Genomic DNA, 13,954 nt, shown 5'->3' with positions numbered 1-13,954 from the left:
CCTCCAGTGCTGAGAAAAGAGAGCATGGAAAGGGTTAAGGGCTCAGTGAGTGACTGCTGGTTAGGGGAAGAAGGAATAAAGAGCCAACATACCCCAGAACTGTTAGTTCAGGCTGTTAGTGTAGTTTTATATCCATAAAGTTTGATACCAGTTCAGCAAGAAGTATCTACTTGAACTTTAGAAATGAACACCTCTATGATGTGTAAGCTGCATGGCATCTTCTGGAAGGGCAACACAAGTTCAGGAGCAGAGTAGAGGAGGAGACAGGACTTTCCACGTTCCCTTGGCTTAAGGAGGGTGTGGATGGAGATGGAGGGGAGGGGAGGGGCAAGAACTCAGGTGTGTAAGCGGTGGTGGGGGGTGGAAACCCTGCATGTGTGAGAGTGGAGAGGAGAGGTTACCAGACCCAGGGTCTATTGAGAAATGTGTGTAGCGCTGGCCAAGTGACCAGTTTATGAAACACAGATAAACCAGGCCCAGGAATTTATTCTCCATAGAGCAGGAAATCTCTTGTGTCCCACCCTCTGTTCCCCCCTCGAGGTTAAGTATAAGCATAAGTATATCCTCACTAAGAGAGAACAAACATTGCAATTTAATATGTGTACCATCTAAATCAAATGTCTCTTTTAGGCTTTTGAAATGCAAACGGTGGGCTTGTTTTCACATTCACTGATTTATTCAGGCCACAAAAGTTTATGGAGGACCTACTAGAGCTAGAATTTTGTTAGGCACCACGGGGGGTGCAAAGATGAATAAAACTCGGTCCCTATCCCCCAGGAGTTTAGGCTCCGCGGTGGAGACAAACGCCCTTACAAGTCCTTTACAATAGGAGCTAAGAATGTAAACAGGAACTGTAGGGGCTCAGTTCCCGGGGATGTTACAAAGATGGTTTGGAAAATTAGCAAGGTTCTTCAGGCGAGTTGATTTTTAAAGGATTAAAACTCTGATGGACTTTAAAAAACAATTTTTTTTTTTAAACGCAAGAACTAGGGTCAAGGCTCTGGAAACACAGGGAGTGGGTATCCTGTAAGGAACAGCGGTCTGATTTGGCTGGAGCACAGGGTTCCTCAAGGGGTGCCGTGGGGCGGGCGGGCCTGGGGGGGGGGGGGGATTTAGCTGGGTGTGTGCCTAATAACAGAGGCTGGGCTCAGGCATTAGGGAGCCGAGCTGAGACATTATTCCACATCTCTGTTCTTTGATTTAAACATTGTTGGGGTCCCTTTAAAAAAAAAATTCTCCTCCTCTTTCCTAAAGAGAGTTCTAGCAGTTGGGGGGTGGGGACCATTTCCTAAAGTCAACGCCTTAGTTAAAGGTCTGCAAAGCTACCCACGAGTGATTTAAATCTCGCACCAGACAAGAAAGCATGTAAGAGGCGGGGTAGGGGGAACCCACTTAACAGCAACATCAACCCCCAAACGACACGGGCCCCAGGCGGGACAAGCTGCCGGCCTGACTCGGGAGCTCGGAGCCCCGCACAGGCGGGCAAGGGGGTGAGGAAGAGAGGGAGGTAGGGAGGGAGGGAGGAAGCGCGAGAGGGAGGGAGGAAGAAAGGGAGGGAGGCGGTGTCATGTGATCCGCTTCCCTGCTCCTTTAAGCGTCCACAGGCGGCGGAGCGGCCACAATCACAGCTCCGGGCACTGGGGGAGCGCGAGCGGCTGCGCCGGGGGAAGCCGTGCGGGCGCCTGCCGTCCCGGTCCCATCCTCGCCGCGATCCCGCACCCCTGAAGTTTTGCAGCGCCCAGAAAGGAGGCGAGGGAGGGGGGGAGCGTGAGAGGAGAGCGAGCAAAAGCACACCCTAAAACATTTTTTATTTCCAAAAGAAAAGGAAAAAGGGGGGGGGGGCGCAAGAATGGCTGGGGCAATTATAGAAAATATGAGCACCAAGAAGCTATGCATTGTTGGTGGGATTCTGCTCGTGTTCCAAATCATCGCCTTTCTGGTGGGAGGCTTGATTGGTAAGTGCCAGAGCTGCAAACTTTTCCCCCTTTCTCTCTTTTCGGGCCCCTTCCCTCTTTGCCTCTCGGGCTACTTGTTACAGTATCACTGTCTTGCTTCTATGATCTAATTAGTCCGGCTATTGTGCTTAAGAAAGCAGAGCTCCATGGGGCTCCGTGGGGCACAATCCAGTCTAGTGGCTAAGAGAAAAGGAGGGGAAAAAGTTTTGGCCTAGTTTCAGTATCCACTTGAAAGGAAGGAGGGGGGTGGCGGGGGTGGGAATCTTAAGCATGGCGACGGATCGCGGGAGGAAGCGCTGGGTTACAAAGTTGATTGCTGCTCCCCCCACCCCCGCTTTTTCCCGCGCTCCCCCCCTCCCCTTTCCTCTCCTTTCCCTCCCATTCAGCTCCGGAGGGCATCGTAATAGACTTTATTAGGAACAACAGAAGAGTCGGGGAACTGCGCCCCGTGCAAATCCGGAGCCCAGTTACAGGGTTGTGCTGGTTGCCTGTGGAAATGCATTTGGTCTTCGCAGCCAGGGGGTGAGAGTTTGTATTTTGGGTCCCAACCTCCGCTCCCTCTGCTCCCTCGCCGCACCCTACCCCGCCCTCCGCCGTTGCAGTCAGAAGGTCCGAGCGGTGGGCTGGGAGGCAGGATGGGGTGGGGTGCGGTGGGAGAAAGTCCTTGGCTGGCGCCGATGGAAGTTGGAGAGGTCGGAGGGGAACAGCGTATCCGAAAGGTGTTGCTTTTGGCCCGGCGCCCTCTTTCGAATCTGCCCTCCCCCACTTCTCAGAGCCCCGACAGCCGGGGAGTCTGCAGCCCGCGGTCCCACCTTGGCTGCTGGGAAGCTCCCCGCCACCGCTGCAGCCCCGCGCAGGTGACAGCTCCCCGGGCCCCGGCGACGAAGGCGCCCGCCCTCGGAGACCTCTCCCAGTGCGCGCAGCCCGGACCTCTCAGAGCCAAAGAGGCTTCCGGCTGAAGAAGAAGGTCTCAAGGACCTTCCATTCGAAAAACTACCCCCCCCCCTTTTTTTCTTTTGCTGTCTCTTCGTCTTCATCCATCGTTCCCGCCTCTCCACACTCTCCTGTCCTCTTCCCCCACGAGATTTAGGACATCCCGGCACAAACTTCAGCGCCAACTTTGCAGCCTGCGCGGATGGGAGATTTTGCTCCCTTCTGGGATCTGTAAAACTTTGTGGAGTGGGAAGTCCACGGAGGGGCTTTCTCCCCGCTTCCCTTTGCCAAGAGTCTGCACAGAACCGGCGTCGTAGTCGTCTTGGGGATGAGAGCTCAGGCGCTTTGAGTCCTATGCTTGGCGTTTTGTCTCCATACCTGGGTTTGATGGGAACAAATCAAAGGGAGCCTGGTTCTGTAAATCACTGTAACATCCAAGATAATTGTTTAAACAAAGGGGCGCGGGCAAAGCTTCACTGAGGAGAGAAATTGCTGGAGGAGATCATACCTTTCTCGCTGTATGTAAGCAGAAAGGGGTTCAGAGTTTTCCAAGCTCGTATTTTCAATTTGGGCCAAACAGCTTAATCTTGTTATTCTTGGAACACCCCTTCCCCCCAAACACACACACACACACACACACACACACACACACACACAATCTCTCTCTCTCTCTCTCTCTCTCTCTCTCTCTCTCTCTCTCTCTCTCTCTCTCTCTCTCTCTCTCTCATTGAGCTTTCCTGTTATGAGCTCCTGTTTAGCTATGTGCAATCTCTCTGTTTCCTTGTATTGGATTTTTCGAGGCTCTTAATACATTCTCTGCTGGGAGCTGAAGGCAGCCTTTCCCTGTGCCCTCACAGTGATTATGCAGCGGTTACAATTACACCTCTTGTCTCCCTTGATGAGCAGTTGCAGTTAGATGCCATTGGATCTTGTGTGATTTCAGTGGCAGACCATAATTAAAATTTCTTGCACCTTGTGCTTTCAGAATTAAATTGGCCTATTATCCCTGTCTGACCTTCATCCTCTTTGAGGTTTTTGCACAGGCAGTGAACCATTACACATAGTGGCCTGGTGTTTGTTGGTGCACGTTTCTTTTTCTAAAGCTGATACTAACCTTGAAGAGCCAGCCCATCACCCACTGTCTTAGGTTTCTGAGGGCACTGATGGAATTAGTATAGTTTCTGGAGTCTTAGGACCAGGGAGATGGTTCCAGGACACTGGTGAGTGACGGCTGGACATTAAAGTTGCAGTAGAATTGGAACAGTTGCACGTTCAAAGAGGGGTTTGTCTAGATCAGTGGGGCCAAGGGCTGTTTTCCCCAGAGAACTTGGTTAGTGACCATACTTGGTAACAGTCTCAAAAAGTTAGGCGTAGGTTCTAACTCTAATTAGATTCTCTTCAACAAATGACTTTCTTTCCAACTTTCCCTGAAAAAGAAAATAATTATGTCTAACACTTCTTGGGGGACATTGTTGTGAGTTCACCGTTTAGCTTCCTTCCTTCCTCAGTTGTCACAGCTATGTCCCCAGTTCTGGCTGGAAGACTGAAAAGATCAGATCCAGTCCATGTTAAATACTTTGAACAGCGACTTAGCCTTTATCTCGTCCATTTAGAGATTTTATTTATTTAGTTAGCTAGTTATTTATTACTGCTAAAGAAATCTAGGAACTTGGGTATACTACAAGACCCAAACATGGGAAATAAATATCAACAAATGGTAAATATGTTTTCCCACCAAACTTCCCTAAATTGGAAAGCAGGGGAAACCAATCGGAGAATAGAGCTTCAACAAAGTGGGCCTGTGGAATCAATAGATGAAGGAGCAGTTTGTAGGCTGGAAAGCAAAGTTCACAAACTTCCTTCTCCACTCTCCCCACTGAGCAAAGAACCTTACTTCTCAGTTCCACTGATATGTTAGAAGTAAGGTGTCCTGGGTGGGACGTGTCTATCTAATCCTCAGAGGCCAAGGGAAAACGTGAAATTTTAGCGGTGAGTTGGCCATAATATATGTTCCTTTTTGATCACTATTGTCCCAGATGAAAGGAAACATGGCGACTTAGAAAGAGGAGGATCCGAATGGCAAAGCTCCTGGTTATCAGGATATAAGTACTACACACACATATACACAAAACAAAAACAAACACCTAAAACAACAATGGCAAGTCATACATCCCAAAGTGACCAGGCAAATCAATTAACCAACAGGCTTCAGTTTCCTCATTGTTAGGTTAATGAGTTTAAGGATTCTTCCAGTTATAAAATTGTATGAATTTTTCCGTACATTGAGAGATTTAGGTGGCATTTAGACTGGTGTTTGATTGCAGCCTTCTAAAATTGATGGGGAAACTTTAAACATTAAATAAAAAAGCAAGTAGAGATTGGGTTTTGTTTAGCCAGCTTAAACACTCCCCTGCCCCAAGTTTGTATGTGTGTTCGGGTGTGTGCACTTATTTATTTATTTATTCTTGTGCCAGTGTCTGTGTACTGCTAAATCTTCAATGGGATTTTGCAAAAAGGCTCTGGAAAGCAATGTGTATGTGGCAGAATTTGGGGTATTTAAAAATTCACTAAATTATGCTATGCTTTTGTAAAAACCAAGCCATAATAAAATCTTTCCTCTGGCTGTCTTCTTATGCATTGAAAAGGTTTAAGTGGCTACCTTCTTTAGTATTTAGAACTCATTTAAAAATTTAAGATCCCCCTGAAGTAAAATAAAAAATTTTAAAGACATAGCTTAATCTTATCCTCCTTAAAAATAAGCCTGCAGAAGAATTTTTTAAAATAAATTTCCTTTGATTTCATGGGGAGACAGGCAGCTGCAGGGGTGAAGGGGGTGGGGAGAAAACCATGTGCCCTGAAACACGAGTGCAGCCACTAAAAATCATGAACTTGAATCCCTGGCCCATTATGTGTAATTTGCTCAGCTTCTAATTAGTCATGTCTGGGGGATATAATGGTTGAAAAAGCAGGTCACTGTTCCCACCTGTTCTAAAACTGTTAAGAGTATGGAGATGAGGACTGGATGAATAGAAAATTATTTCATTGCTTTAAGCATACACAGAAATGAGAATATTTCAGACTTAAACTACAAATAAGTATCAACAAATTACCAAAAATTGTTTTTTTAGGAAGGATTGCTCTTTCAAAAGCTCATTATGTGAGCATATTAATTCTGAGACTATTATGTATGTGTATATATATGTATATATGTGTGCGTGTATTTGTGTGTGTGCATATATGTAATCAGTTTTCTTAATTTTTACATGGACTTATGTACTACTTTTCAATGATATAGCCAATACTATTGTGCTATTACTGTTTAAAAGGGAACTATTGGTGGTCTTGATTGTGGTTTATTCTCGTGAGTTTTTGTTTTTGTGACTCATTTATTTAGAAGTTACAGGATTTTAAGAAATTAAATACAATTACAGTTATGCAGAGTACATAAGAGTTTGTTTCCCAATACATTAGGTTTTAAGCTTGTTGTGGTATTTATTTTATTTTAGCATTTGTTAATAATGCAGCACTTTTAATCCTGCAGTGTTTCTCTATCTGGTGAGAATCTTGAAAAGAACTAATTATTTGGCCTTTGGTATATGTTAGTCCACATTTTTCTGTATTTGATTCTCCCTTTTAGTTTATAAAATTTTGTATTTGACTAAATAATGTCCTTTTCCCCTCTTTGTTAACTACTAGAGTATCTACTGTGGTTTATAGGAGCACTCTGCAACTTCAAAAATTTTTTTAATTGAAATTACATTATTGACTTAAGAAAGCTAAACTAACTACTTGGTTATTGCAACAAAATCATGCTTGTGCTAACAATCTCTAATCAGGCTTTCATCTGACTGTTCAGAGAAGCCTGTCTCGCTTTCTGCTGGAGCTTTCCCATTTCCCTATTAAAGGTGAGAAATATTTCCTTCAGATAATAGTGCGACGTGTGGCTTTGTAAGGTGTTCAAGTCCGCTGCCTGGAACCCATATCTAGACTCAAAGCCTTTCCTGCCTAGTTGAAATTTTGCAAACACTTGGCCTTTAAAATTTTTAAAAATCCATATATACTGAGAAAATATTCTTACCTTATCTTCCTCATAAAAGGGTTTCTAATGAGATTTAGAATTTGAGATTTTACGAAGGTCCTTAGCTTAGTGCTCATGTGTGTCACCTGCCTAATGTGCAAAATATTGCTTAGAGCCTACTGTGTGCCCAAAATAGGGCTGTAATGCCGACTGGGGGTTAGGAAAGTGGGGACTTGAAACCCAAGTACCCTAGTGAAGCCAGAGGTAGAAAAGAGCCCCTCTAAATACAAGTTCATCAGCGAAAGATTTCCTATGATAAGGCTTCTAGTATCAAAATAATTCTCACTCATTACTGGGAATTTGAGAACATCTGAAATTAGAAGCCCTATTATACCATCAAATAATTATATTAATATTTCATCTTAAAATGTATTAATAAAATACTCTAAGTAATGTTTAATATATGTTAAATGTGCACAGTGTGTCAGACATTATCTAATTTAACCCATGCAAAGCCTTGCCAAATTGGTACTGTTGTGCCCAGTTAGCGCATAAACTGAGATGTAGAAAGGTCTAGTAAAAGTGCTCAAGATAACCTACTAGTAACTAATCAGGGTCAAAGCTGGGGCTCCAGGCAATCTGACAATAGAGCCAGAATTCCCAACTATTAGGTAATCCTGTCTCCACTTCCCAAAGTCTTGACTTCAGGGACGGAATAAAAATGGTTTGAATATAGAAAGACATATGATGAGTTAACTATTACAGTATCTAATGTGGTTTGTAGGAGCACTATGCAACTTCAAAAATTTTTGTAAAATAAAAAGACAACTAATTTCTCATTTGTAATCATTGGGTAACATATAAAAAGGAAAATATTTCAAAAACATGATAAATGAAATGGAGTCCAGCTGTGCCACATAGCAGAAGAGTGTCCTTGCCAAGGCTAAGGGAGGACACCTTTTGATATTGCCAGTCCAACCAATTTCTTACAAGTTCTAACCAGTCTCCATAATTGTATGAATCATCCACTGCCTGAGCAGCCAAGTTCATTAACCATAATGTGCTTGAGCTCTGCTACTTTAAGGTAGATTACGAGTACCTTTGGTTTTCTCTAGTTAGTGGTTTTAACATATTAATATAGTTATGTAGATCTGGACTTCAAAGGCAGAGGAGAGAAGGAGTCAACTGAGGTTGGAGAGGATTTTAGAGGGTGTGACTTGGCAGTGATGGTAGAGCAATTGAAAGAAGAGCCTCCTACTGAAAACTGAAAATTCTATTCCCCAAAGGATATTTTTTGTTTATATTCACACCCATACATAATAACGAGGGCATTTCAAACCAGAGACTTCCATGTTGACACCTTGAATGGATACATTTTGTTCTTTGGAAAAAATGTTGATAGACTCAATTTTGACAGACTTTGAGAGATGGTGGCAGATGGGGAGCATTAAGACATGAAATGATCATGTCTATTACATTTAGGTTTTGTGTCTTCTCTGAGCTGTTGTAGTGGTGGTCTAATAGACAATGAGCCAGGTATGGCTAGTTCTCAGAGAAAGCGCTTGGATGGGGATGGAGATCAGAGTGGAGAAGAGGAGCTTGAGGAATGTAAGTTCTCAAACTTGATGAAATGTTTTGCAATTTCCCTTTTCATCATAGGGCTAATCTAAAAGGATTGCTAAACAACAGAAAAGAGCAATTCATATGTTTTAGAATACAGAAATACTAAGGTTCTTTAGCTTTTTACTACTCTCTCTCTCCCACTCCCCACACCTCTAAATCTCATAGAGGAGCAAACACAATTATCAGAATGTCATCCAATCAGTAGTGGAAGATATGGCTTATTATGATTTGTTGCTGTGTGAGGATTTACTCGCTGACTATGGAAAGCATCTCGTGTGTATAGATTTATTTAATGATCATAACATCCTAGAGAAGCTGGTACATTCTCCAGTTTTCAGATGAATCTGAGGCACATTTAAGGAACTTTTCAGAGGTTACAGAGATAGTAAATAAGAGGGCTGACACTCAAGCCCATGTTCCTTGACTGAATCCTAAACGATCTTAAGTCTAATGCTACTCTCCTCCTACTGGCCCTTCAATTTCCATGGGAAACAAAGGGTGGAGTGTGATGATACTGGTTCTACACAGACTCAGTAGAAGATGAAAGCTGTCTCCCCTTTTCCTGCTTCAACCCTTTTCCCAGACCACATACCCTCATCACTGCATGGGTACTGAGCATGGACCTAGTTAATTCCTAAACAAATGATCCCAATTCAAATACATATTAACCTCCTACACTTGCCATTGTAAATGTTGACCAGTGCTTGTAGATCATGCTGGGGGTGGGGAGCTGAACCTGAGAAAACTGCACCCCAGCTACCCCCTAAACTTTAGGGGTCATAACACACAGCAAAGAGTGACTGAGAGTTGTACTTGAAAACGTGTCAGAATTATTGATCTCCTGAATGCTGCCTGGACTTGGCATACACAGTCAGTCCTGAATATAGCTGTTGCATATAAGAGAGGGAATGTGGGTGTGGAGAAGGGAGATAGGAGTAGAATATGGACTCAGGAAAGAAAAACTAAGGACTTTGTAAACATATGAGACCATATCACTGGGACACAGATTGTAACTGGATTTCCAAAACCTACTTCTGATGTCACCCACTCCCCACCCCCAAAAGGAACTAGTGTTTCTATCTGCTATGCCTGTTTAAATCCTGGGCCTTCAACTACAATGTTCTCCTTTCTTTTAATATTCCCTGGTGAAGGGTTGTTCTTTCTTCACTGGCCCATAGGAATTATAGGGCCTTCTTAAACTTCTGGTTAATTCCCTGGGTTAACTTGGAGGCTTTATCCACAAAACGCATTTCCAAGAAAGCAGAGGTAATTGAAAGAAGAGGCCAAATTATTACATTTGTTTTGGCAAGGCATTTTGATTTTTCTTTAGAAAGAAGGTAACAAGTTTGTAAATGGTTGGCTCAGTTTTTTTCAAGCCCCAGATTAATAAGGCTTAGCTCCTGAAAGCTGGTTGAGGGCCAGTTAACTGACCTTAGCTCTGGCTGAGCCCCTCCCAAAAAGAGAGTCCTGGTCTCAAGGCAGCATAAGGTAGTGGGCAGACACACTGCCCATTAGGGTATCTCACTGAACCAGGCCCACCGGAGATGTGATTCCCAGAGGACTATTGTCTGAAACTATTTGATTAATTCCATATCCACCTCTCCTACTTTTTTCTTTCTCTGTTCTTCTCTGTTCTTAGATATGGAGGAACATAATCATGATGCTTTTTATTTTCTACTAGAGGCCCAGTGCACGAAATTCGTGCACGGGTAGGGTCCCTAGGCCTGGCCAGCGATCAGGGCTGATCTGTGAGGTGACTGGTGGGGTGAACAGAGGGCCCCCGCTGGCACTTGCCTTGGCCAGCCTGGCGTCGCCCGCTTGCCAGCCCGCCCCCGCCACCGCCAGTCACCTCCCTCTGTGGGGCAACCGGCAGGGCGATCAGGGGGTAGGGGGACCCGCTGGCAACTGCCTTGGCTGGGCTGGGGCCTGAAGGCTGGGGGCAGCTCCTGTGGTCAGTGCACGTCATAGCAAACCATCATTCTACCGGTCATTCCTCCATTCGATCAATTTGCATATTAGGCTTTTATTATGTAGGATTCTTTTTCTTCCTTGAGTCACCACCCCTTTGTCAAACACTTCCAGGTTCATGGATCTATCGAGACTGAAGAAATGGGAATGACCCAGTGCATTACTCAGTTTGAGTGTGTAAGTACAAAACAGGTCATTCCATCCAGCTCCCTAGCGTTCATTACCATGCTGTAATTGAATGCCTCGTAAGCCTTCTCTACATAGTAGCTATTATTGCAGAAAACTAGTAAATAAGCGCACAAGTCTAAATCATCCTCCTAAAGCATGCACATTTTGTGCCTAAGAGAATCCCTCCTGCTTTTACTCAAGGTCTATCTGTTATTTTTGCTTTATACACAATTTTAATAAAGCTTGGTTATGCCATTTCTAAGGCTACAACAGTTGGGACAATTTGCCACAGAAACTCCTGGCAGCAGAGAGATGCAGGAGTGTGGTAGGTAACATGAGGACAAAGGAAGAGAAGGGGAAGGAAGAATGCCCAGGAACCTGGGGTCTCTGTGATATGAGCTGGTCATTTCACTCCTCAGTAGCCCCATTCACAGCATCGTTACATTATTGGCTGGTATGCCAGTTGATTCTCTTCTAAAGTGATCTTATTTCCATGAGCGTAGCTTTTGTGTGACTGTACCCACACACTTTGGTGTAGTTCGGTCTGAAAGGAAGCCCTGGAGCTTGTAACTGTTAAAGTGTAAAAATTAAAGGGCCTTGCAGACCATCTTGTCCTACCTCCTTTAAGGAAGAATCAGTCCCAGGAAAAGGAAGGGGCTCAGTTTACAGAATTATAGCCAGAGCCATGGCTTGGGCTCAGGTTCTAATGCCAGTCAGCAGTGCAAACATATATCACCTTCTGAGTTTCAGCATGAAAATTATTTGATTTCTGTCCTAACTCAAGAAAACTACCCACTTGTAGTTCTTATAGCTCTATTAATTTTTCTGCTACTTGAAAATAAAATAGCAATAACTTGAATGTCTTTTCCTTCTTGCCTTTGTATACTTAATATTATTTTCTTAGCTAATCTCTTATGGAGCAATGTAATTATATACTGTTATAAGCTGTTCTATGTGGATTTTAAAGGCTACTTCAGAATTAAAAAACAAAACTAAATTCCTGCCTTGCTTGCTGAGGGTGTGGTACATTCCTTTCCTCTTGCTTAAGAAAATGTTGTAAATTTAAAACTTAAAAAAAAAAAAAAAAAATCCCACGACTGTGGTCCTTGCTAATCCAACCAAAGACCCATCCTCATGTTTCGTCTTAAGACTTCAACCTGTGGCTCCTTTGACTAAAATTCTGTGACTAACTTTTGTGCTTTTGGAGGATGTTTGTGGCAAGCATAATTCTGAAGTCATAATGAGTTTAAGGGAGGTGACATGCCCTATATTTTTTTATCTGATTTACATACAAAAGAAACAACAAAATCCCTCATCCTTCCTCTCTACCATTTATTCAACTCTGAGGACAATTGCAAACAGAGATTTCAAATTGCCAAAATAGGACTTAACTGAATGTTGAGGGCTCCGTGCCACTGCGACTGACAAGCATATTTTTGTGATTCCAGAGGTGCAAGGATTACCCTGTAAATTCTTCCTCCTCCACCTTTCTTTTTGTTGAAATTAAGCAGAGTCACAAATCACTATGCTCCTCTGCATCTTCTGATTGAATCCTAAGAAGTTTTGGCTTTTAACTCTGTTTAACATGCTTGCCTTCTGGCGATCACACCCAAAGTTTGGGTTCCCTATTTATGAAACCCAGCCCGCCCTCAAGGCAGAGGAGGTCTTTTGGAGGCCCTCTTCCTTCGACTCTGGGTTCTTACATATTTCATCTGCTCCCAGTTGGGTTGTAACTTGCCCGGGAGCAGAATGCCTCAAATGTAGAAAGAACATGTTCCCACACTCCCTTCTTTTCTCTCTTCTGTTCAGCTAGTTCTGGCTTGTGTGAAACTTAGGGCTCCAGCCTTAGCCCCTGCCTGCTATCACTTAGGGAACACACCTCCTCTTAGATATGAACAGCTTGTTCAGAATTGTGAGGTGGGGTTATGGGCTTGGCTGTGACAGGTGACTCAGGCATCCTCTTCGTCACCTTTCCTCCCGATTTTCCAGGATTTGCAGGCCCCTGAGAGAGCAGCCGTTAAATCCCCAGCACCATTCTTTGAACATGTCTAAGCAGAACAGAGTTTTGCTCCAAGAGAGCATGGTATTTATGGATAATAGTTGATGAAAGAGAAAGAAACAGGATAATTTGTAGATACCCAAGATTTTTAAGCTGAAAGGATACTAAGGTTACCTTTCAATTAGCATTTGTTTCCTTTTTAAAATAAACATCAGAAGAATTCCCCCATCCCCCTGCTCCCCTATGCCATCCACCTGTTTGTTTTTTTTAAAAAAAGAGAGAGAAAATATACTTTTGGGAGAAGGATGAGCAGTATAGTTGGGATTTAAACAAACGTGACATTAATTTGAGGCCATAATATTTGTAGGTCAGGACTTGGGTTAGGTACTGATATCCATTAACTCTCTGGGCATCTTACTTTAGAATGACTTTCTGGCAAGCAGAGCTGCTACAGTAGTTTTGAAAGTTGCCTTTGAGGACTTGGGCTTCTCATAGGATTCCTAGGAAACAGTCATTCTAGGTGCTGGCGGAAGGGTTTCCATATGATAATCCTTTTCAGTGACAAAACCCACTGATCCTTCCACCAAAGCAGACAGATGTCTAACTGATGGTTTTCTAACATGCGGTTTTATGGAGATTGATGGGTGGGATCTGGTTTGTTATCAAGCTTGCTTTGTTAACTGGATCACCACTTACATCTTTTGAACCCCCCGTTTCCTCAGCAAAAGATTTCTCCCTCACAGGGAAGTTGTTGGGTTAAATGAGAGAACGTAAGTTTACCTGAGCATATGTGTTAGACCAACTAATATATATTGGCCATTTCCCTGAATGAGAAGTTATCACTAATTAACTTTTTAAAGTTTTGTGTGTTTTCTTAGTCATTCTATACCTGGTTAGGCCTGTGGCAGGTTGTTTCTTCCTCTTAGTGGATTACATAGAATTAGAGACCCAGCCACCCTCCTTGATAGCCTTCTGTGAGGCATAATCCATGTTAACCAGCAGTTCAAGAAGCGTGTGCTTTACACATTTGGTGAATTAGAGTGGCTAACTCACTTTTTGATCCAATTAGCAATTGTTTTCATCAAGGTTTACTTGGAATCTTAAATGTTGCCTTTTAAATTGCCAGGCCAGTATTCATGGCTCTTTATATAGCATGGATAAACCCAGGGAGCAAAACTTTTAAATGGATATCACTCAATTCGTGGAAGAGCTATATTCCATCCACACAAGCTGCCGAGCGAATCTGCTTTACATTAGAAAATTGAAGTCAGCATCCATGGGGATTTTTTT

The 13,954-nt window shown here is 43.4% G+C and overlaps 1 protein-coding gene across 5 annotated transcripts in view; it reads left to right on the top strand.

The window, feature by feature from the left end:
* Window positions 1–1,599: 1,599 nt before the first annotated feature.
* The window catches only part of WLS (Wnt ligand secretion mediator), a 111,503-nt gene continuing 99,148 nt past the window's right edge, over window positions 1,600–13,954 (top strand). The window contains exon 1 of one of the 5 annotated variants that reach the window (XM_036348391.1): window positions 1,600–1,955. In XM_036348391.1, coding sequence (XP_036204284.1) covers window positions 1,850–1,955 — 106 coding nt within the window. In that variant the 5' untranslated portion in view covers window positions 1,600–1,849. The remainder of the gene's footprint in view (window positions 1,956–13,954) is intronic. The other 4 variants (XM_036348395.1, XM_036348393.1, XM_036348392.1 and 1 more) reach the window with 4 other exon arrangements.

The sequence above is a fragment of the Myotis myotis genome, unplaced genomic scaffold (genome assembly GCF_014108235.1).
Source record: "Myotis myotis isolate mMyoMyo1 unplaced genomic scaffold, mMyoMyo1.p scaffold_m19_p_2, whole genome shotgun sequence".
NCBI classification, from domain to species: Eukaryota; Metazoa; Chordata; class Mammalia; order Chiroptera; family Vespertilionidae; genus Myotis; species Myotis myotis.
The sequence above is the reverse complement of the archived record's forward strand: the minus strand, read 5'-3'. Positions and strand labels throughout refer to the sequence as shown.